Source organism: Bison bison, unplaced genomic scaffold, assembly GCF_000754665.1.
Source record: "Bison bison bison isolate TAMUID 2011002044 unplaced genomic scaffold, Bison_UMD1.0 scf7180017864254, whole genome shotgun sequence".
NCBI classification, from domain to species: Eukaryota; Metazoa; Chordata; class Mammalia; order Artiodactyla; family Bovidae; genus Bison; species Bison bison.
In genome coordinates this window covers 7,469,338-7,491,757 of record NW_011494826.1, presented here as the reverse complement: position 1 = coordinate 7,491,757, position 22,420 = coordinate 7,469,338, and the positions used below count along the sequence as shown (strand labels likewise).

Sequence of the window (22,420 nt, the reverse complement as noted above, 5' to 3'; positions counted from 1 at the left end):
ACTAGGAGGAAGAACCAATGGCCTCCTTCTAAAACCCAGAAGAGGGTGTGGGGCTATTAGTGGGAACCTGAGGAGAGGTGGGCAAGATTCATTTGATGAACACTTTTTATGTGGTGGTGGAAAAAAAAAGCACAGGAAGGTAGGTGAAGGAGAACCAAAGACAAACCAGGACTGTTTACATTTGTTACCTAGGAAACGGCAGAGTACTGTACTTCCTGCTCTGCCACTTGCACTGTATAGCCTGTTACTTCCAGGATTCAGCCACAAAATAGTGTGATTAGAGTTCAGCTATGAGTTAAATAGGGCCTGGTGATTCAGGTGGAGACATTCACCCTTTGAGACATTTTTGTGGTTCCCCACCATTGATTTTGGCATATTTGGAGAATGGACTTGTTTGTGTTTAGAGAATGCCTGTACTTGACCTGTGCAATGAGCTGTTTGTGATTTTCATACAGAAACCAGTGAAATCTTTTAAGATCAAATGATAACCCCTGTTTTTTTTTTCTCCTTTCAGGAAAATGGCAGACGGTTTTTCGGTAAGTGTTTTATGTCTGTTTTCCTACCTTAATATATATACATTCATGCAGGATGAGGGTTTTTTTGTTTGTTTTTTAACCACTCAAGTTTCCTGTTTAACTCTCCCACCACGTGGCTTCCTCTGGCCTCATCTATCCAATGAGGGCTTGTTAGGTGGAGTCTTGTTTTTGCAGCAACAGGTTTGGGAAGAAAGCCAGGCAGAGAGAGGCCTCACTAACAGTAACCCTTTTACCAAAGGCCTAGGACAGAAGCTGATGGATTCTGCCGGTGGGAGCTGAGAAGCCAGCTGAGCAAAGGGCAGTGTGGTTCATTCTGAGCAACCAGACTTTTTTTAATCCTAAAGTGCCCTCAACTCCTTCTCCCTTCCCAAATGCTGGAGTAAGAAGCAGCCAAAACAAATTCCTATTAGTATGCTTATGTATTCCCAAATTTCCTAATGGACTGACACGTCACCTAGAGCCACGAGCTCTGCTCAGGTTTGTTTTCTAAATCCAGTTTGCTTTCCATCATCACAGAGCCCTCTGTTTCTCTCTCCCACCCCCAGGCCACATGGGCTCCCTTCACAGCCTCACTGTGTTGCCCCAACACCAGATCTAGGGTTGTGTTCCCAATGCATCAAAGACAATCCTGGCAGATCATATTCGGTCAACGTAGAAGTCTTTACTGGACCTCTTCCATGTACCACCTGGCAGTGTGCTAAATACTGTATAAAACAGGCAGGGAGAAAGCAGTCTCTTCCTGGAGAGAAAGGACACAGTCCAACACTGGCACGGTCTCGCAGTCTGTAAAGAGCCGTCCCAAACGCTGCCTCACTTGTTTGTCACAACCATCATATGAAATAGATCATTATCCCCATTTTACAAGCAAATACACTAAGTCCGAAACAGGTGACATGATGGCTCTGAAATTCTGGAGCTCTTGATGGATAACACTGGATTTCTTGATGGATGGCACTGAATTTTAAACCAAACCTTCTGACTCCACATCGCAGGCTTCTCCCTGTGTACAAGGCAGCCTCTCTGGTACTAGCCTGGATGCCACCAAGTGGTAACTTACCTGGCGAACCCAAAGTGCAGTAGACATCCTGCAAAGCGAAGGCCAGCGCAACCAGGACCAGCTCGGTGGCAGGTTTTGCAGCCCAAGAGTATACTGAGTTTTGTGATTTTTTTTTTTCATGTCAGTTAGAAAGTATGTGCTTTTACATAGAGAATGGCTAGCTCCTGACTTTTGCAAATTACAAAAAGGCAACCCTCAATGATCTGAGATGATGGGAGGCAAGAGTAAAGTGATAAAGCATGTATAATACCATAGTCAAATTTTAGTCTTAGGAACTCAAAACTAAAAGGTAGGAAAAACTTTATTGATATGAATTTCATATCTTCACCACATCCCTCTCGTTCTTAGATCACATATTCCTGAAAATTCTGTTGTGATTGTTTTTCATCCTATAATTTTTTTAATGTCTCTTTTTCCAGCTTAATGATGCCTTATCTGGGTCTGGAAAACCAAACCCCCAAGGTTGGCCTGGTTCATGGGGAAACCAGCCTGCTGGGGCAGGAGGCTACCCAGGAGCGGCCTATCCTGGGGCCTACCCTGGACAGGGACCTCCTGGGGCCTACCCTGGACAGGGACCTCCTGGGGCCTACCCTGGACAGGGACCTCCTGGGGCCTACCCTGGACAGGGACCTCCTGGGGCCTACCCTGGACAGGGACCTCCTGGGGCCTACCCTGGCCCAACAGCACCTGCTTATCCTGGGCCAACTGCACCGAGTGCCTACCCTGGACCTGGGGCCTACCCACCTCCGGCACAGCCAAGTGCTCCTGGAGCCTACCCTGCTGCCGGTCCCTATGGCATCCCTTCCGGACCACTGGTAAGATGGAGTGAATCATTTAGTAAACTTCAACGTGATCAGGACCACGTTAATAAAGAACACGGCTGGGACTTCCCTAGCAGTCCAGTGGCTAAGACTCCGTGCTCCCAGTGCAGGGGGCCTGTGTTCGACCCCTGATCAGGGAACTGGATCCCACATGCCACAACTAAGACCCAGCACAGCCAAATAAATAAATATTAAAAAAAAAAAAGAAAGAAGGAAAATGGTAATTGTCTGGAGCGGTAGTGTCATCAGGCTTCAGGAGACCTGAAGCTTGAAACTGACTGCTTAGAGCCATTTTGCAAGGACCAGGCACAGTGTATGTTGGTCCAATAGAAAAATTAGTTTCCGGTGTTTAGTATATGTACTGTTAGTTTAAAGAGAAGCTAATGTGTGTTTTGAAGGCATCTGTAAAGCAGCTTTAATATAAATCAAGATCATAGTAATGGCTGTTATTACTGATAAACACTGAATATATAACATGTGTCAGCTGTGTGCTTCGACATGGATGCTCTCATTCAACTCCATAAGCACCCTGTAAGATACTGTTATTATCGCCACTTTGCAAATAAGGAAATAGGGCAGGGTTATACAACCTTCCCATGGTCAGAGAGGGGAAATTTGGGGCAACCACAGTAATCTGGTTTTTAAAAACCTTCTAAAGATAATTTTGTGATCTAAGGATTGAATTTTCATTTATATTAAAATTCATTTTAATAAATGAATTCTAACCATAAAACCCAACTCTGGGGGCTCCAGACACATCTTGAAGCAGTCTAGCTATGAGAAAAGAGTTCAATAGCAGTGTGAGATCAGCCCCTTTCAAGAGTGTGATGGCACAGGGAGTATTTGCTCTGCTTACTGGTCAGCTTAGAGGAGAGCAGAGAGACAGCATTAGGCGCATGAGAGGTGATGTGCAGGACCTGGACCACATACAGGTAGTCACTTGAGACAGGAATATGGAAATTCTGGAAGGAAGAGGCAGTGGGAAAGAGATTAAAGAGCAGGAACCCCAGAATCTAGTGGTTAAGTCTTGTTTTTGTTCAGTCGCTAAGTCGAGTCTGATTCTCGGTGACCCCATGGACTGCAGCACACCAGGCTTCCCTGTCCTTCCCTATCTCTTGGGGTTTTCTCAAACTCATGTTCATTGAGTTGTTGATGCCATCCAACCATCTCATCCCTTGTCACCCCCTTCTCCTCCTGCCGTCAATCTTTCCCAGCATCAGGGTCTTTTCTAATGAGTAAGCTCTTCACATCAGGTGGCCAAAGTACTGGAATGTCAGCTTCAGCATCAGTCCTTCCAATGAATATTCAGGGTTGATTTTCTTTAGGATTGACTGGTTTGGTCTCCTTGCTGTCCAAGGGACTCTCAAGAGTCTTCTCCAGCACCAAAAATTAAAAAGCATCAATTCTTTGGTGCTCAGCTTTCTTTATGGTCCAACTCTTACATTTGTATATGACTACTGTAAAAACCACAGCTTTGACTATACAGACCTTTGGAATCAAAGTGATGTCTCTGCTTTTTAATACACTGTCTAGGTTTGTCATAGCTTTTCTTCCAAAGAGCAAGGGTCTTCTGATTTTGTGACTGCAGTCACTGTCTGCAGTGATTTTGGAGTCCAAGAAAATAAAATCTGCGTTTCCCACTTTTTCCTCATCTATTTGCCATGAAGTGATGGGACCAGATGCCATGATTTAGTTTTTTTGATTGTTGAGTTTTAGCCAGCTTTTTCACTCTCCTCTCTCATCCTTATCAAGAGGCTCTTTAGTTCCTCTTCACTCTCTGCCATTAGAGTGGTATCATCTGTATATCTGAGGTTGTTGATATTTCGCCTAACAATCTTCATTCAGTCCAGCATTTCACATGATGTACTCTGTACAGAAGTTAAATAAGCAGGGTCACAATATGCAGCGTTGACATACTCCTCTTGCAATTTTGAACCAGTTCTTTTGCAATTTTGAACCAGTTCATTGTGTTGCTTCTTGACCTAAATGCAGATTGCTCAGAAGGCAGGTAAGGTAGCCTGGTATTCCCATCTCTTTAAGGATTTTCATTTGTTGTGATCCACAGTCAAAGGCTTTCACGTAGTCAAATGAAGCAGAAGTGGACATTTTTCTGGAATCCTCTTGCATTTTCTATGATTCACGGATGTTGGCAATTTGACTTCTTGTTCCTCTTTTCTAAATTCAGCTTATACATCTGGAAGTTCTTAGTTCACATACTGTTGAAGTCTAGCTTGAAGGATTTTGAGCATTTCCTTGCTAGCATGTGAAAAGAGTACAATTGTATGGTAGTTTGAACATTCTTTGGCATTACCTTTCTTTGGAATTGGGATGAAAACGTTCCTTTTCCAGTCCTGTGGTCATTGCTTACTTTTCCAAATTTTCTGACATATTGAGTACAGCACTTTAACAGTGGTGAAAAATCCACCTGCCAATTCAGGAGGCACAGGTTCAATCCCTGGGTGAGGAAGGTCCTCTGGAGAAGGAAATGGTAATCTACTCCAGTCTTCTTGCCTAGGAAATCCCATGGAGAGAGGAGCGTGACAGGTTACAGTCCATGGGGTCGTCAAAGAGTCAGACATGACTCCGTGACTAAACACCAACAACAAAGAGTCAAGAAACGACTCTGGCTTTTCAAGGCTGGACAAGGAGAATGCCAGCCAAGGGTCAGCCCAAACCAGGAACTCAGGAAGGGGATCAGATCGGGGAGAGGCAGGGGAGACCACTGCAGTTCACACTGGTTGGATCTGTGGCACCAGTAGCAAAGCCAGATGGGAAGAAGCACAAGACTAAAACAGATCAGATCAGAGCTAGAGAGAAAAAGACTTGGGCAATGGTTGAACCCAGGGGGAAACAACCTTAAAGGAAAAACAGAAGAAGCCAAGATAGAGCAGTGGAAATATTTATAACACCTTGAACATAGACGGTCAGTAAATATTTGTCGAATGACCTGGGGAAGGTATTAACTGGAAAGTTCCCATTCGACAAACATTGAGTACCTGCCACCTTCAAAGCACCACACGGGGCGTGTGTGAATTAAACATCAGAGCACCTCAGAGGCCGGGAAGGTGCCACGGTGTTTGCCTGCAGGGAGCAGAGCTCCGGGATGAACATGTCATATGACAAGGATCTTAAGGGTGGCACAGAAATGATTGCAAGGTCTAGCTTAAGCCTTTCCAAAACACAGGCTCCATGGATGAGTTATAGATTAGGATGGTCCTTATCATGAGTGATACAGTCTCCAGAAGGGAACGTATTGCCTTTGGCACTAATTAACTGATGGCCTTTTTCTTGATTGTTGTAGTTGTGTAGGGAGCCATTGCTCTTCAGGCCCTGGACAAGGTGGCCTGAGAGTCTGAAAAGATGGCTTAAAGTAGGGTTACATGTTATTCACATATATTAATAGTGGTTGAACTCTAGCAATGTCTTTTTCTTTCTTCCCTCAAGAAAACATGACTCTCTTTGTGGAGGGGGGTGGAGATTGGGTAGCTGCATGGCATGTGGGATCTTAGTTCACTGACTGGGGTGAACTAGGCTGAACTCACACCCCCTGCAGCAAAAGCACAGCATCTTAACCACTGGGCTGCCAGGAAAGTCCCCCGGAACATGACTCTTTATTGATATATATGCATTTTTTAATTCTCAGAATGTGCCTTATGACCTGCCTTTTCCTGGAGGAATCAGGCCTCGCATGCTGATAACAATCCTGGGTACAGTAAAGCCCAATGCGAACAGGTAAAGAGCAAAATTAGCAAGTCTAACATATTGATTGATTTTGGAATAAAGGGTGATCTGTAATCAATCTCACCAAGAGGACAAATCCCTTGCTAAGTCTTGGGTCAAAAAGAAAAAGATGCCTAGTTGATCTGAGAGCTTAAATATTATACCTCCTGTCCTCATATTGGTACAATCTCCCTGTAGCTGTGATGGTCATGATACACTCTCAGATTTGTGAGCTTGGTTGCCTTTTCCGTGTTCATACTATTGGCCTGGTCTACCGGTGATAAGTGACAAGGTGGGGAACCCCAGTGATCTGAATAGACACTATTTACTTAAAAGGTTTGAAAAAACTTTACAAGTTAAAGTTTTAACTTGACAAAGTAATTGGTCAAAATAAATCAGTCTTCACCATTGGTACTGCTTTGGTTGAGGTGAACTAGAAGGGGCTAAGATTTTGAGTTCACTTCAGAAAATCCATGCTGATTTACAGCTGCCTTGGGACACCAGACTCTGGTTATCACCACTGGTTATATTTACATATATCCTGAAGGTGTTCAGTATGTCTGTCCTTGAGGTTGGTGGTACCATTAAAGCTCCTACAGCCACTAATTAATCTGTTTCTGGGTCTTATAGACGATACACAAAAGGTAGAAATTCAAGCTGTGTACACTGCTGCTGCTGCTGCATCACTTTAGTCGTGTCCGACTCTGTGTGACCCCAAAGACGGCAGCCCACCAGGCTCCTCTGTCCCTGGGATTCTCCAGGCAAGAACACTGGAGTGGGTTGCCATTTCCTTCTCCAAGCTGTGTACACAGGTTTATTTAATTCTGTAAACAGCCTCTGTGAGTACCTGTCACTCTGATCCTGGTGAATCAGCGGGAGCAACCTCCTCTGTTACCAGGAGGTGGACAGGTTCTGATCGGATCATTTTACATTCAGCCAACCAGTTCACTCCACCTCCAGCCAGCCTCCTCTTGTTCTACGTGGTAGTCACTATCTTAAGCTAGCTCTTCCTTCCACACAGCCTAGACAGCTTCTCTCAGCACAGTACTTCCCTACACAGTAAAACTGGTCTCACAGCAAGTTACAAAACATATACTCAATATATCTTCTGCCTGTATCCTCATCCACCTTGCCTCCCAAAATAACACAGGACCCAGAGCCCTGATCCTGTGCAGGCAGCACTCATGATTAGGTTATATCGGCTCTCCTGAGGCAGCTGCTGTTAAGCAGAACCACAATGGCATCTTTGCTTTACTTAGGACTATCACACTAGAAAGGTTGGGCTTCCCAGGTGGCTCAGTGGTAAAGAATCTGCCTGCCACACAGGAGACACGGATTCTAATCTTGAGTCAGGAAGATCTCCTGGAGGAGGAAATGGCTACCTACTCCAGTATTCTTGCCTGGGAAATCCCATGGACAGAGGAGCCTGGCAGGCTACAGTCCATGGGGTCGCAAAGAGTCTGATATGACTTATGAACTAAACCACCACCACCACCACTAGAAAGGTTAGAGACTGTGGTAGGTTAAAACCAATTTTGGTTGAAATGATTACAGCGGTAGTAAACTGAGAAATGTATTGCTTTGAGCTGCAAAATCTATGTGAGGAATCGCATGAAAGAAGAAAAATCCTTGAAGTGGTAGAGATGACAATTACCTTTTCACTGCTGAGAAAGTACAAGCATTGCATATTAAGTCAAATACAAGTTCTATTGCCATTTGACTATAGGTTCTTTTTCTGTGAATTTAATCATTGATGGTTGTATGTATCTGTTACTGGGTGAATGAAAACACCCAAAGGATCATTGTTAATAGGTCTAGAATGCAGACCTTGCTTTAAAACAAGAGCTGCTTTTTTAACAGAACCAGCTGCTTCTGATATTAGTGCTCTGGGGAGCACACTTTTGAGAAACCGTGTGCAAAGGGTAGTGCTTTAACAGCCAGAGAACTTGTGTTTGTATTAACATTCAAGGAGAGAGATCAGGATAGAAAGTTTATGCAGCACTTCCATTAATTCCACTTCACATCACAGAATATTTAACACATTTATTATTATGACTTTACAACTCAGCAACAGGATACTGAACATTAACTATGTTATATCATTCTTGCTGTTTTAGGACCAGGTTTCCCAGTTAACTATGAGGAAGCCAGGGATTTGATAGCACTTTATGTGACTGGTTTACTTTTAACAGGGATTGAAAGTAACCTGTCAGGGCAGGAAAGAGGTAGCCGTATTTCCATAATGTCAGGTATAAAGTGCCCTCAAAGTGGCCCCAAACCTCTGCAAGGAAACCTTGATCATGTTTATATGTAGAGACAGTAAAAAGGGAAATACAGGTAAATAGGATATAACCAAAGACAAGGCTAAAAACTCAGCACGTATTGTCTTGTTTACCGTGGGATACTGTGGTAGTATGTCGAATATAGTACTGCCCCTTATCTGAGGTTTTGCTTTCCACAGTCTCAGTTACCCAAGGTCAATCACAGTCTGAAAATATTAAATGGAAAATTCCAGAAACAAACAACTCATAAGTTTTAAGTTGCCAACATTGTACACAGCATGGTGAAATCTCATGCTGTCCAGCCCCATCCTGCCCAGGCTGTGAAACCATCCCTTTCTGCTGCATATCTGGTCTATTAGTTATCAGATCCATTGTCATGGTACCCCAGTGCTGTGTCCACATGGCCCTTATTTTACATAACGGCCCCGAAAGCAAGGGCAGTGATGCTGGCAATTCACATATGCCAAAGAGAAGCTGTAAAGGGCTCTCTTGAAGTGAAAAGGGGTCAGTACTCAATAAGGAAAGGAAACAATTATACACTGAGGTTGCTAAGATCTACAGTAAGTACAAATCCTTTGCCCATGAAATTGTGAGAAAGGAAAAAGAAACTCATGCTTTTTTTTTTGTCATATCTCAAACTGTAGAAATTATGACCCCAGTGCATAAATGTTTAATTCAGATGGGAAAGGTATTAAATGTATACAATATTTTGAGAGAGAGAGACCATGACTTTTGCAATATATTGCTATAGTTTTTCTATTTTATTAGTTGTTAATCTCTTACTGTACCTAGTTTATAAATTAAACTTTATAGGAAAAAGTATGTGTGTATAGTTGGACAGATAATTTGGTTCAATACTATTCGTGGTTTCAGCCATCCACTGTGGGTCTTGGAACACACATCCCACACATGAGGTAGAATTACTGGACTTGGCCCAGTGTACTTTCCAGTTTGAACCCATTCTATGGTTTATTTGCTTTCTGTTTAGAAAATTTTCCTGTACTTTATAAATGACTTGCTCTTTAGAAAAGTATATGTTCTTCACTTGATACAAATGTACAACTCGAATCATTTTACTAACTCTGACTTTTGACTTAAAACAGACTTGCTTTAGATTTCAAGAGAGGGAATGATGTCGCCTTCCACTTTAACCCACGCTTCAATGAGGACAACAGGAGAGTCATTGTTTGCAATTCAAAGCTGAATAATAACTGGGGAAAGGAAGAAAGACAAATGGTTTTCCCATTTGAAAGTGGTAAACCTTTCAAAGTAAGTTATTGCTATTATATGTTGATAATGTATATTTCTCATGGGGAATCAAGCTTAAACCACAACACACTGGAAATTAATTTTCATCAGTTGTCCTGGGACACCTAACTAGTACATCTGCTCCCCATCCCAGGGGAATGGTCTCAGAAATAGTGGCACATTCCTCAACTCCATTTAGGCACCTCACCATTGTCCCTGTTACCAGCCCTCTGAGTTTAGTCAACCCTAAACTGATTTTCTGGAAATGAGAAACATAGCATCTTTAATTTAAAAGGCAGAAAATCTCTCTTTTTTTGGCTGTAATGTGAGGCCTGTGGGGCAAATCTGCTCCCCCTGCAGTGGAAGCAAGGAGTCTTAACTACTTGCCAGGGAAGTCCCCTAAAAAGTCTTTATGATATAGTTGGGCTGAGATTTCATTCCTTAAAACTGCATGGTTAGCATAGCAATCAAAACTAAATTTTTTAAACTCTAAAATTAATTCATGCTTGTTTATGAAAAGAAAAATTTAGATTTTTTTTTTTTTTTTACTAAAAAGTCCTCCATCCTTTACCCTTCTCCCATCCTCACAAAAGTTACAACTTGAGTTATCTTTCCAGTGTTTTCTTATGACAAGCAACACATTTTTTATTTTTAAGCATGGCTTCAACAAATATTAGGTCCACAATGTTGGGTTAGGGTTGACTATACAGTGGGCAATAAAACAGCTAGACCATCAGCTCCTCAGGGACAGGGACTAACAGGGTCTATATTCTACATTTGGTGGACATCTTTCCTTCTCAGAACATTGTCACCTAATAATACTTCATTGTTTAGATATGCAGTAATTCAACCAGTACCCTACTGATGAAAATTTGGAGTATGGAAATATTACAAACAGACAAAACCTGGAAAGCTTTATTTATTTTACTAAAATACTGTGATAACTATCCTAATACATCTTTGCTTCCTAGAAGAGTAATTTTATTCAAAATATATATATGTTTAAAATTAAGATGAAGATATTGCCAAAGTGCTGCTTCCAAAATGATGTTAGAATTAATGCATCCTCTAACTACTGGTAGATTATGTTTCTCTTACTCTTGCCAAAACTGGTTATTATCCATCTTCATAACATTCACTTCTCTAAACAGAGAATTCCTACTTTAGCATTTATTTTTAATTTTTCTTTCAGTGTTTGAGACCATACAAAAGCTTTAAGTTTTTATGTAGAGGAATGATTAATCTTTTCCTCTGTGGCTTCAATTATATATCCTTTTAACAATTTATCATTTTGTTCCATTTAAATCTTTGAATAATTTGGAATTTATTTTTTTCTGGAAAGTTAGCATTTCTGACTTTGATTAGTTCTACAAGTGATCAGAAAGATGAAATTTTAGACACCCTGAGGTTAGGCCAGACTGGTTTTAAAAGGAATGGGCATTTCTAACAGTTTTGTGTATGTGCCATTTCAGATACAAGTGCTGGTTGAACCTGACCATTTCAAGGTTGCAGTCAATGATGCTCACTTGTTGCAGTACAATCATCGGGTGAAAAATTTCGGGGAAATCAGCACGCTGGGAATTTCTGGTGACATAACTCTGACCAGTGCTTCGCACACTATGATATAATCTTAAATGGGCAGATACTTTTTTAAAGAAATGAATTTGAACATAAACCTTACACATTTAAAAGGTTCATGTTGAGTGAAAAATTTTACCTTTATTGATCAATGTCCTTCTTGTAAATCACTGATTTAATAAATATTCTAAGAGTTACTTGTCTTTATATGTAATTTAATTGGGGCAATTTATTGTTGATAATACACAATGGACTTAAAGGAAAAAGAAATATGTGGCAATGTTAATACTGCATTAGAGTCTCCCAGTTTCCAATATTTGAAACTATATTTTTAGAAAGAAATCAGGAGTAAATACTACCACAAAATTAACCTCTCTCTTCTAGAGTTTGGTAAAAACCAATAGATACTACAAAAAAAAAACCATTCTCCTACTGTCTTACTTAAGGAAACATATTCAGGAAATAAGAAAAGCAAAGTTTACATACATATGACCTTTTGGACTTCTTGTAACTATTTTCTCTCTCTAAACTATACTTCACGGTTTCAAATCATTAATTTATACCAATATCGATCTTCCTATGGGTTCTTTTGGTTTTATGAAATCTCCAGATTTGTAGAAGGAAAAAAGTAGGTTTTTATTTGAAAATCCCATTGTCAATGCTCTATCAACCATGCCTTTCTAACATTCTTCATTACCAGGAGGGTCAAAGATTAATATAATTTCAAAACTAGGATATGCTCAGACCACTTCATTTTATAGAAAACCAAAATATTATTTGATCTGTTGCTGTTTCTACAGTACCATCTTCTCAACCATGATCTCCTGCAGAGATCAGAATGCAGGAGGTTTATGAGGGAGTATATGCCCTTTCTCTCAACAGCTGTGAAGACAAGAAAGTACACGACTGGGCAGAGAGAGAAGTGGAGCATCCACGCCTCAGTCTACCCTACAGGGACTCTGAGCTGGGATGATCCTTTAGCGTTGTTAACAGGGGGACAGGCCTTCATATTTTCACTTCATCCCATTTCTTTTTTCATTTTTGGAAAAGCTCTGGTTCTACCCAGTTTTCTTTCATTTTGTCTTTAAAGGTTTTCTTAATACCTTGTAAGTCTAGAATCCAGTAGCCCAAGGACACTCCATCTAGTTGTAGGGCATATTGATGGCTGCCTACCTGACTCATTCCCTGCTACCTAACAGTCCTGGTTTTACCCAGGTATAATCCCAGGTAAAACAGGGAATCCTGATTAAGTAAACCCCAAATGAGATGCAGATGGAGATGTGGCATTAGTTGGCCTAACCAAACTAAAGGGAAGGACATAGCTCTGAGTACCACTAGCAGCCATCTTATCACCCCAAAGGACCCAGCGTTAGAGATGCTGACACCAAGGACGCCAGAATGAACTGTGAACAGATGTTAGACCTTGATGCATCATTGAGCTGTTGACTGTAAAGTGCCTGAAATCACCATGACAACATTATAATAATGAACTTCCTTATTGTTAAGCCAATTGGAGTTCACTGCATTGTTACTTAACAGCCAAAAGTTTTCTAAGTGATTCAACAGTACATCTTATTAAACCTAAAAAAAAATCATGTTTACTGACTGATACTGTTTTATTCTCATCTACTTTATCAATGGCAACCCACTCCAGTATTCTTGCCTGGAAAATCTCATGGACAGAGGAGCCTGGCAGGCTTCAGTCCACAGGGTTGCAAAGAGTTAGACACAACTGAGCATGCACACACTGACTCTATCCTTGAGGGCAAATATTATCTTATTGTTATATTACATATTGCTTTGTATATGTTCTAAGTCTAGGGTTGCTCTGTACTCATCTCTTTTACATGTTCATGGCCCTGGACCCTTAGAAAACTCCCAACTTTGATAATACTGTCTTTTCTACAAGCCCAACACAACTTCCTCTAACAAAAGTGGATGTGCTTTTCCTTTCTTGTTTGGAAGGCCCTCATCTTAAAGAATTATCCATAAAGTTGCTGCTTGTTTGGTGAATACCTCCAACACTCACTTCATTTGCAAACAGAAATAACTGGCCCCAGGTCTGATGGCAAGCTTTCGCTACTATGAGTCATCTTAGTGCTCTGTTGTACTGATGGCCCTGTCTTCTGCAATCCTATAGTCAAGAGTTTTATAAAGGAGAAAGTATTTCAAATATACTGATTGATATCTAAAGAAACTCAACATACCCTGAAAATGCAATATGCAAGCTGTTCAATATCAACAAATTTAAGAGTTCAAATTAAGAATAAAGTATAAAAGAATGCAAATATTTGTCAAAGTTTAACATTATATTTCAATTAAACTGAAGAATGTTAGTAAGCTCTGAGTAGGTATACTTAACTTAAGCTTATACATTTTAAACAAGAGAGGCAAGGCACAGTACATTTTTATTCTGCATTGGTTAATATACAGCATATCCCCACTCCCCTTGAGAAATAGTATCATGTCTAAAATACACTTTGATGAACACTGAATATTAAAATATTACACAATCATTCCTCAGAATCCTGAGGCGGGTGGCTGGATTGATCCCAGGATCACCCCCTCTCCTCACACACACACAGATACCAAAATTCAAGGATGCTTACATCTCTTAACAGCAGGCCCTCAGTATCCACAGGTTCTGCATCCACCTAAGGAGGGCCAACAGTCTACAAGTGGCTTGAACAGCAGTGAACACAAACACTCTTCAACTTTTCAATATTCTAAGAACATAGCACTGATAACATGAAGAAAAATGTCTGGATTTATTTTTAAATTTAAAATTCTTCTGGTTGTTCTCCACTGAGAGGCCTCAGAGGTGAAAAGGAAATCAGGTTACCACCAAAGGAAATGTGTCTGGTCTGTTCTTGATGTCTTCTCTCCACCTGAATGAATGTATTACTGTAGTTTAGGCCTGGCTAGAGAAGAAATTTAGAGAAGCCACTAAAGTAAGTATCAAGAGTTTTACCAAGTGAGTGTTCAATCTTTCAAATTAGTAGTGGATTAATTAATAATATAAATGACATTTTTTGTACACAATGATAAAATTCGTAGTAACATAATGTTATGCTTCCCCCCATGGATCTAATTTCAAAATATAGTTTTTTTTTTAATTGAAAAGTATATTAGGAATATATACCTGATATATGGAACCTAAAAAAATAGTACTGATGAACCTATTTGCAAGGCAGGAACAGAGATGCAGACATAGACAACAGACTTCTGGATACAGTGGAGGAAGGAGAGGGTGGGACAAATTGAGAAGTACTGAAACACAGATTATCATATATAAAACAGCTCGCTAGTGGGAAGTTGCTGCATAACCCAGGGAGCTCAACCTGGTGTTCTGTGACAACCTGGAGGGGTGGGATGTGGTGGGAGGTGAGGGGGAGATTCAAGAAGGAAAGGACATACGTATACTTATGGCTGATTCATGCTTTTGTGTGGCAGAAACCAACACAACATTGGAAAGCAATTATCCTCCAGTTAAAAATAAAGTAAAAAAAATAAAAATTTTTAAAAAGGAATACATGCCTTAAAAGGTGACAGACTTCAGTAACATATGCAGGATGAATAAAACTGAGGCCACTTATGCAGATTCCACACATCCTAGTCCACATCATTGTAATTAACAGATCTTTTACTGGTGTGATCCTGCCAGGATCCTTCTCTTTGTTCTCCCTCAAGCCCTACTTCAGGTTTAAATTATGCACAGAGCTGGTAATAATGTGAGTCTAAAGGTATACCTATTAAAAAAAATCCTAGAATATAAATCCTAATATTTATGGGAATGGAAAATAACTCACATGGAGACTAAGTTATAAGATACTAAGATTTATCAACAAGAAAATGTATAACTGTGAAGCAATTTTAATTATATTACTAATAATATATCAAAAACAGAATGTTATGATTAACTTCTAGACTTATTTATAATATCATATATTATCAGAACCAATCATTTAGAGTTGAGAACTGGGGACGAGATTAAATCAGGGTTCTATAAACTGGCCTCATGCTGAAATCCCTGTCCACTGAGGTGTCAGCCTCTGAGTAAAGAAGGCTGAAACCAAGAATGAACAGCGCATGTCACAGGAACCATTCTGCTCCTGAGATGCAGCGAGCCCAGAGGCTGAATATGGAGAAGTCAGCTTTGAAAGATAATAAAAGTCAACATAGTCAGAGGTCCTTAAGGAATTAGTGGCTTAAGAAAGCCAAGCATTTGTCAGGCTTTGTGAGACTAACAAAAATTGTTGCTGTTTTATCCTACATTTGCCTTAATGAATTTTTTATATTCTGAGATTGAAGATTAGCAAAAAAAGCCCATTCCCTGACTCATTTTAACAATTGTTCCTGGAAATTTTCAAGGTAAGGCTGTAAACCAGAGTTGCTGACCCTGGCTACATAAATTGCCTGGTGAACATCCAAAACCAGATCACTGAAATAAAAATATCCGGGAGTAGGGCTGAAAACCAACGCTGCAGACACTCAGTAGGCAAGAGAGACTCTTCCATTTATGTCCTACTGTTCAGTGCCAGCATCCGGGAATAGGAATCAGTTTCTCTGCCCAAAGAGAAGCTTACAGTTAATAAGGGAAATAGATTCCTGAAAGCATCATATGTTTTACGAATGCAATAGTTTATTCATATTAAACTCTCAAAAAGAGATTAAATGTGTGTACTGCATGTACTGTATGCCTTTGTCTACAGAGAAACATGTGAGAGGTGAGAGCTTTTACAGGAAGGCTTCACAGACAGGCAAATGTTTGGAGTAGACTTAGAGGCAAGAGGTCACTAAAAAGTAAAGGTCGGGGGGCTTCCAAATAAAATAACAGGACATAAAAATAGCAATCTAAAAGAATTACAATGAAAATAAGCATTGATGACTGAAGATAGGATAGACATTTTCTTCTCAACTATACACTTTAAAAGGGTATAAATCTTGCATTATCTTTTTCTTGCATCACTGAGAAATACTGAGCATACTAGATATTCAAGTATTCAACCAATCTGTCACAACAAATTTGATACATAAACCATAAAAACAATTAAATCTTCAGTTTAATACTAAAGCATACTATAAAGTATATGAAAAAATTTTTCCCATTTTGAGAAAAAAATGAACAAAAAACGACTTCAGAGTAAATAGTGACAGGATGTACATTTTAAACTGTGCATATAAACTGAAAAATAACACTCATTTTATAAAACATATCTAAAATACAAAGAACTTTTCAAATAAATTGAAAACTTACTGAATCAAGAAGATGGCATTCAGTAGTGAGACTTTTATTATCACATAATACTGAAAAAAAAAAAAAAAAGAATTTTTAACTTTTTAAAGAATATTCTTGCAGTTAAGGGTTGTTAGAAATGGACAGACTTAAAAGATATGAAAACACCAAATATCAAAGGTGAAGAAAAATATGCGCCATCTTATGCTATAATATCTTTTTAAATGTAGTTAAATTTCTTTGTAAAATTCTCATCCTTAATTTCAGTATACTAAGTCTTCTCTAAATAAATCTCATGCTTGTAATTTAAAGGTACCCAAAAGATGCTATAAGAACATAGCAGAAGTGCATTAAGTGTCTGCTCAATGTCATAATGTTTATTTTACCTTAGGCCCCAACCAGAACAGCACCATAGGGTAACAGGTAAAAACAGGAGGTGAAACCATCACACATTACATTATAACATAAACACAAGAGCCATTTCCTATTGAAGAACAATCGCAACAAAATAGGTAAGAAAAGGTATTAGGGCAGAAAAAAGGACATTTTAAAGAAAGGTTTGAGGTTCTTTGATGGAAAAAAAGAGAACTAAAAAAAGTTTAAGGGAATTTTTCTAATTCTGAGCCTTCACAAACAACAAAGGACCCCAGATAGTAAGGTCTAATCAAAAGTGCTCCTGCCATCCAACGTGGATTAGTATCTGTTGTTGATTTTTAACAAGTCTGTCTCAAAAGATTTGTGGTGGAGAGTGGGGTACCACAATGAGAACTAATTCTCATTAGATATTTACAGCAAGTGTCCAGTTTCTCCACCTTTATTCTTGGAAACTATATCCGGAAGTGTTTACAATAATCTATACTTTAGGACAAGTTCATTTATTTAATGAAATCTTATTTAAATGCATTAAAAAGACCTTACCTGGCTGAGAAGTTTTCGTTTCTTCTTCCCATGAGATGTTATTTTGTGATTGTATATTTTTTTCAGGGCTAATCATCAAAACATCCTGTGTTGTAACTGAATTTAGTTCCATTCCTTCCACAATATCTGAAATTTCTTCCTTTTTGTTAGTATTAATATCATCTGCTACTTTGCCAGCATGGAGAGCCGAATTCATTCTTTCACTAGATAAACAATCTATCTCAAAGTTTATTTTATTTATACCCTGGAAGTAAAAATGATTTTTACATTTAATTACCCAAAAGTTAAATAAACATAAAAAGTCTTGTCACTATTTAAAATAATAATAGAGTGATGACATTCTGAGCACAAGCTAAAGAACACTATAAATCCATCCTACTATCTTGCTTCTTGAACAATGAGATCAGATAATATTACAGCAATAGTATAACTGAAGGAAAGTTTCTCAGCAAGTACCAATATCCCGGTTCAGAGATTGACAAACATTCTATGTGAAGGGCCAGGTGTATGATGGACTCTTGAACAGTACGTATTTGAACTGCAAGGGTCCACTTAGAATCTGTTCAGTGGTAAATACTATAGGATCTGCAGTTGTTGAATCCACAGATGCGAAACTACTAACATGGAAGAACTAAGTATAAGGAGTGGGCCAACGTAAGTTTTATGTGGATTTTCAACTGTGCAGAGGGATGGCACACCCCTCCTGCTGTCGTTCAAGTGTGTGTGTGCTCAGCTGTATCCAACTCTTTGTGACCCCAAGGACTGCAGCCTGCCAGTCTCCTCTGTCCATGGAATTCTCTAGGCAAGAATACTGGAGTTCAGTTGCCATTTCCTACTCCAAAGAATCTTCTCGATCCAGGGCTAGAACCCAAGTCTCCAGATTCTTTACCACCACACCACCTGGAAAGCCCTCTGTTCAAGAGTCAACTATAAATATTTTAGGCTTTGTAAGCCAGACTCTGCCACAAACACTGAACACTCAATCATTGTGTTTTGAAAGCAGCCAAATACATAAATGAATGACAGTGGCTGTAGTACAATAAAACTTTATTTACAAAAATAATCTTGATGTAAGCTGAAATACAAATTGGCACTATGGTCTCAAACAAGCCAAAGGTCTTTGAAATAAGAACTATCATTTCATATGACTGATTAAAATTTCCAGTGGAAATTCTGGGGGTTGTTTATGGAGTTACTATATATATTGATACAAATAGATAACATCCTGGGCTACCTAATATATCAGAACAGGACTTACATGGTTTATTTCAATTAAATCTTGTAATCCAAGACACTTAGCATCTTCTTCTATGCTGTTCCTAAAAAAGAAAAAAGAAGCACTGTACTCAGAAAATTAAACATATTGCTGTCTTGACTTGTTTTGAGACTATCCTTTATGGGTCAGAGTTGGGCCCTCATCTAAGATCAGGCCTGATCCAAATAGATTAGTTTTGGATGATAGCTACTACAGGATGGCCTTAGAAACCAAATGCATTTTCCCCAGAATGCTTGCAAGCCTTTGACCATGCTCATCAGTCTATTGGAAATCTTTTGAACCTCAGCCAAATCCAGAGCCACATACTAGGGAAGGGTAAGCTAAAGCTTACTTCTAGGGGATGGAAGCAACATGCAAGTATTGTATAGCTGGAGTTGGCTACATTTACTTGTTAGCTACAGCACAAAACATTCAAATCCTGAAGTTCTTAACTCACGTTTTATTAGAAACATCTGTCTCAATCTCTTGGAGTTTTTTTTTTAAGTATACTCTATTTTTCTGGTTTTCAGCTTCACTTTGCCTTCATTGTACAAAGTTGTTTGTAAAAAGGCTCTTTTGAGACTATTTTTAGAAATTAAAAAGTAAAGAGAAGTCCTAAACAGCACTTGTAATATCACTTAAATACAATTTTGGATCTTCTTAGTACAAGAAAATGAACTGCAGGATAAGAAATGACAATAAATTGGTATCTTATAATCCACAGATTTTTAAAGCATCTAAAGTATTTTAACTGCCATAAATGCTAAATATACTGTGGCTTACATTAAAAACTAGAAATTTTACAACTTGTTCCATGAAATACTTACGAAGAAAAACTTTCATTTGTTTCTCCCATTTCAAGTTATAGGGTGTTTCTCAAGATGAATTTGGCTAACCTACTCACTTTCCAAATTTTCTCATTTTTGAAAAATGGGGATTTAGTACCCTATTTGGTTGTTTTGAGGACTGAATGAGATACTATGTGAAAGGAACCTAGAACCATGTCCAGCCCATAATAATTGTTCAGTACATATTAGCTCCCCCTTGTCTGCTCTGCCATCTGTCAAGTCAGGATTCCCAAGGTACTTTCCATAAAGGCTGGTACAAAAGTGCGTACCTCTTAATGACCCTGCAGGGACATAACAGCACTACTTTATACATGATGAAACTGAAGCTGAGTTAATTAAACGTGACCTGAAGTTTCATAGTATATCATATGACTGGTTTTGAGCTCAGATGTGTCAAGCACCAAAACTGCATACAAAAGAACACTACACTGTTTAGCACCAAAGAACACTATATTGTTTCTTTTCTTCTTAATATGACCATTTCCAAATCTGAAATCTGAAGCCTTAACTTCCTCCTTTATAAAACAGAAATATTGCCTATATGTTATGGTCATTGTGAAATTTAAAAATATATGTGTTGCATACTTAACAGGTTAACAACTGGAAATGGTATTTAATGTCTACATCTGTTAAACTCTTAGTAATAATACATTAAAGAAATACCTGTTTCCAGGAATATTTGAAATCAAAGTCTTATCAACATGTTCACTTTTGGCACCCTGAGGACCAGGATTCTCTGGTGATGTAGTTTGTCTTATAAGGCCCATCTCAGCCCTGGTCTCAGACACAGTTTTGCTGACAGACTGAGGTGTTTTAAGTCTTTGAGAAAGACATTCAGAAGAAAGTCCTAGAAGATGAAAGAAATCATCTCAACACCAAAAAGCTCTTTCATTCATTTTTCACTGTAGTTAGAGAGACAGTGCCAATTCTTCCTATTCCCCTACCAACTAGCCTCTTTCTCCTATAAAATAATGTTTGTTAAAGTCAAATGTCTGAGACTTTCAGTTAAAGATGATACTGAACACACACACTAACGGCTTCCTCTTAACATTTCACTACTATAAACAGTAAAGAGATGATCTTAAAAGGGAGAACACTACAAGGACAAAGCATCCTCTTTTTTTAAGGTCAGTGACTTTTAAAATTTATAATATAATTTTCAAGGACAGACGAAACAAAGAGACAACAAAACTCAGGAAATTTTCGAAGTGCAATACAGATGGATGAGTAGTGTATTTCCTAGTAAACCTGAGAAAATAAATCCTAAGCCACCAGTCAGGAAAGATGTGAATCAGCCCAGTTTATACCACAGTACTCCTCAAAAAGAATTGGTGGCGTCAAGAATCATTAGGAGCGGAGGTAAAAACAGGAAGATTGGTTCAAAGTCAGTTTAAAAAACAATTAAGAGTCCAGACTCCTTTCCTCATTATGCACAGCTGGGCAGCTTTGAAAAATCCCTTCCCACCATCAAGATAAAAAAAAAACTAGAGGCTTATTTCCCCAAAAAAGTTGAAATAGAGGGTCTCTGGTTTAGGGGATACAATTGAAAGATGAGTACTATATGGAAAAGGGGGGATTGAAATGAGTATTTTTAAAACTGTTGATACACTCAGTTTTCCTCCCTCCATGTAGCTCCTGAAAGACTGGCAGCCAGAATTACACCCTCCAGGCAGCAGGTTGGAAAGATCTCTGGAGAATCTGAATGCGGTTGCTGCTAAGTCGCTTCAGTTGTGTCCGACTCTGTGCGACCCAATGGACAGCATCCCATCAGGCTCCACCGTCCCTGGGATTCTCCAGGCAAGAACACTGGAGTGGTCTGCCATTTCCTTCTCCAATGCATGAAAGTGAAAAGTGAAAGTGGGTCGCTAAGAGTCTGAGAATCTGACTAGCCCATGAAAAAAGACTTAAATACAGCATAACAATGCAGCTAAATCATCCCAGAGTAAAGACCCTACCACCCATGTGCTGCCGTGCAGAGCCCTGCTCATAGCTGTGAGCAGGCAGTGAACCACCATTAGACACCCAAGGGAAGCCTCTGATACAAGAGACAGAAACCAAAACCAAACAGATAAGAGTATTTGGGGACAAATATTGACTCTCCAGGAGAAGAATACATAGAAGTTATCATTAATGTCTGCAGAAAGATAAGACAACACACTTAAGAAACAAGTACAGAATGTTATAAAACGGAACATCCAAAGAATGATAAAGAGCTCTTAGGAATTAAAAACATTGTCAACAGGAAAGTTGAAGAAATTCAGGAAGTAGAAGAAAATGACAAGTACAGGAAAGAATGATAGTCTACTACAAGGAGAAAGATATATGCTTCTGGAAGAAAGATCAGAGAGAACCAAGGAAAGTATATCAAAGAAATAATTCAAGAAAAAAATCTACACTTTATTTAGAAAAGGCCATAAATAATACCCAAAGATTCCTCTAAGCACTGAAGTGGTGGCCTTGAGGACGTAACAAATAGGGGCTTTTGGGGGGACTTCTGTTTTATAACAAACCTCATATAACCTATGTGTTCTATAATTAAAACTCAATTTCAAAAAGATAAATTTTGGTCAAAAACCTTGATCTCTCTAATCATAAGTGCCAAGATGGGATATGAAAGAACATACAGCAGTGAACCCAGAGTCCTGCAAACTACTAGTATCCTTGGAAAGTAAGTAACAAGGAGCCATGTCATTAGCAGTGAGGCAATTCCTGGGCATCCAGGGAGCATAGCTGATTAGAATAAAGGAAACATATCAAAACCACACACTAGGTGTGATACCTAAATTGACTGGGAGGTTATAAAATACTTGGTGATAAATTTACATTTGAAAGTAAATATTAGATAGCAACTCAAATTTATTGTCAGAAATCTTCCTAGCGGACACAGTAAGATAATAGGAAAAAAAAAAAAAAAATCCTTT

The 22,420-nt window shown here is 39.0% G+C and overlaps 2 protein-coding genes across 4 annotated transcripts in view; one reads left to right on the top strand and one right to left on the bottom strand.

Annotated features, from left to right (window-relative positions):
* Nucleotides 1-61: 61 nt before the first annotated feature.
* LGALS3 (lectin, galactoside-binding, soluble, 3) lies at nucleotides 62-11,439 on the top strand. Its single transcript, XM_010847715.1, has 5 exons — nucleotides 62-536; nucleotides 2,013-2,408; nucleotides 6,058-6,146; nucleotides 9,520-9,685; nucleotides 11,137-11,439. Exons 1-5 carry the CDS (start codon nucleotides 519-521, stop codon nucleotides 11,290-11,292), a joined length of 825 nt encoding a protein of 274 aa, XP_010846017.1. The 5' UTR covers nucleotides 62-518; the 3' UTR covers nucleotides 11,293-11,439.
* Nucleotides 11,440-13,568: 2,129 nt separating this feature from the next.
* DLGAP5 (discs, large (Drosophila) homolog-associated protein 5) overlaps nucleotides 13,569-22,420 on the bottom strand; it is a 45,572-nt gene continuing 36,720 nt past the window's right edge. The window contains exons 15-19 of one of the 3 annotated variants that reach the window (XM_010847713.1): nucleotides 20,163-20,346; nucleotides 18,655-18,715; nucleotides 17,397-17,640; nucleotides 16,500-16,549; nucleotides 13,569-14,130 (exon numbers count right to left, since the gene is read on the bottom strand). In XM_010847713.1, the coding sequence (XP_010846015.1) occupies nucleotides 14,023-14,130; nucleotides 16,500-16,549; nucleotides 17,397-17,640; nucleotides 18,655-18,715; nucleotides 20,163-20,346 (647 nt within the window). In that variant the 3' untranslated portion in view covers nucleotides 13,569-14,022. Of the gene's footprint in view, nucleotides 14,164-16,499; nucleotides 16,550-17,396; nucleotides 17,641-18,654; nucleotides 18,716-20,162; nucleotides 20,347-22,420 lie in introns of all 3 variants that reach the window. The other 2 variants (XM_010847712.1, XM_010847714.1) reach the window with 2 other exon arrangements.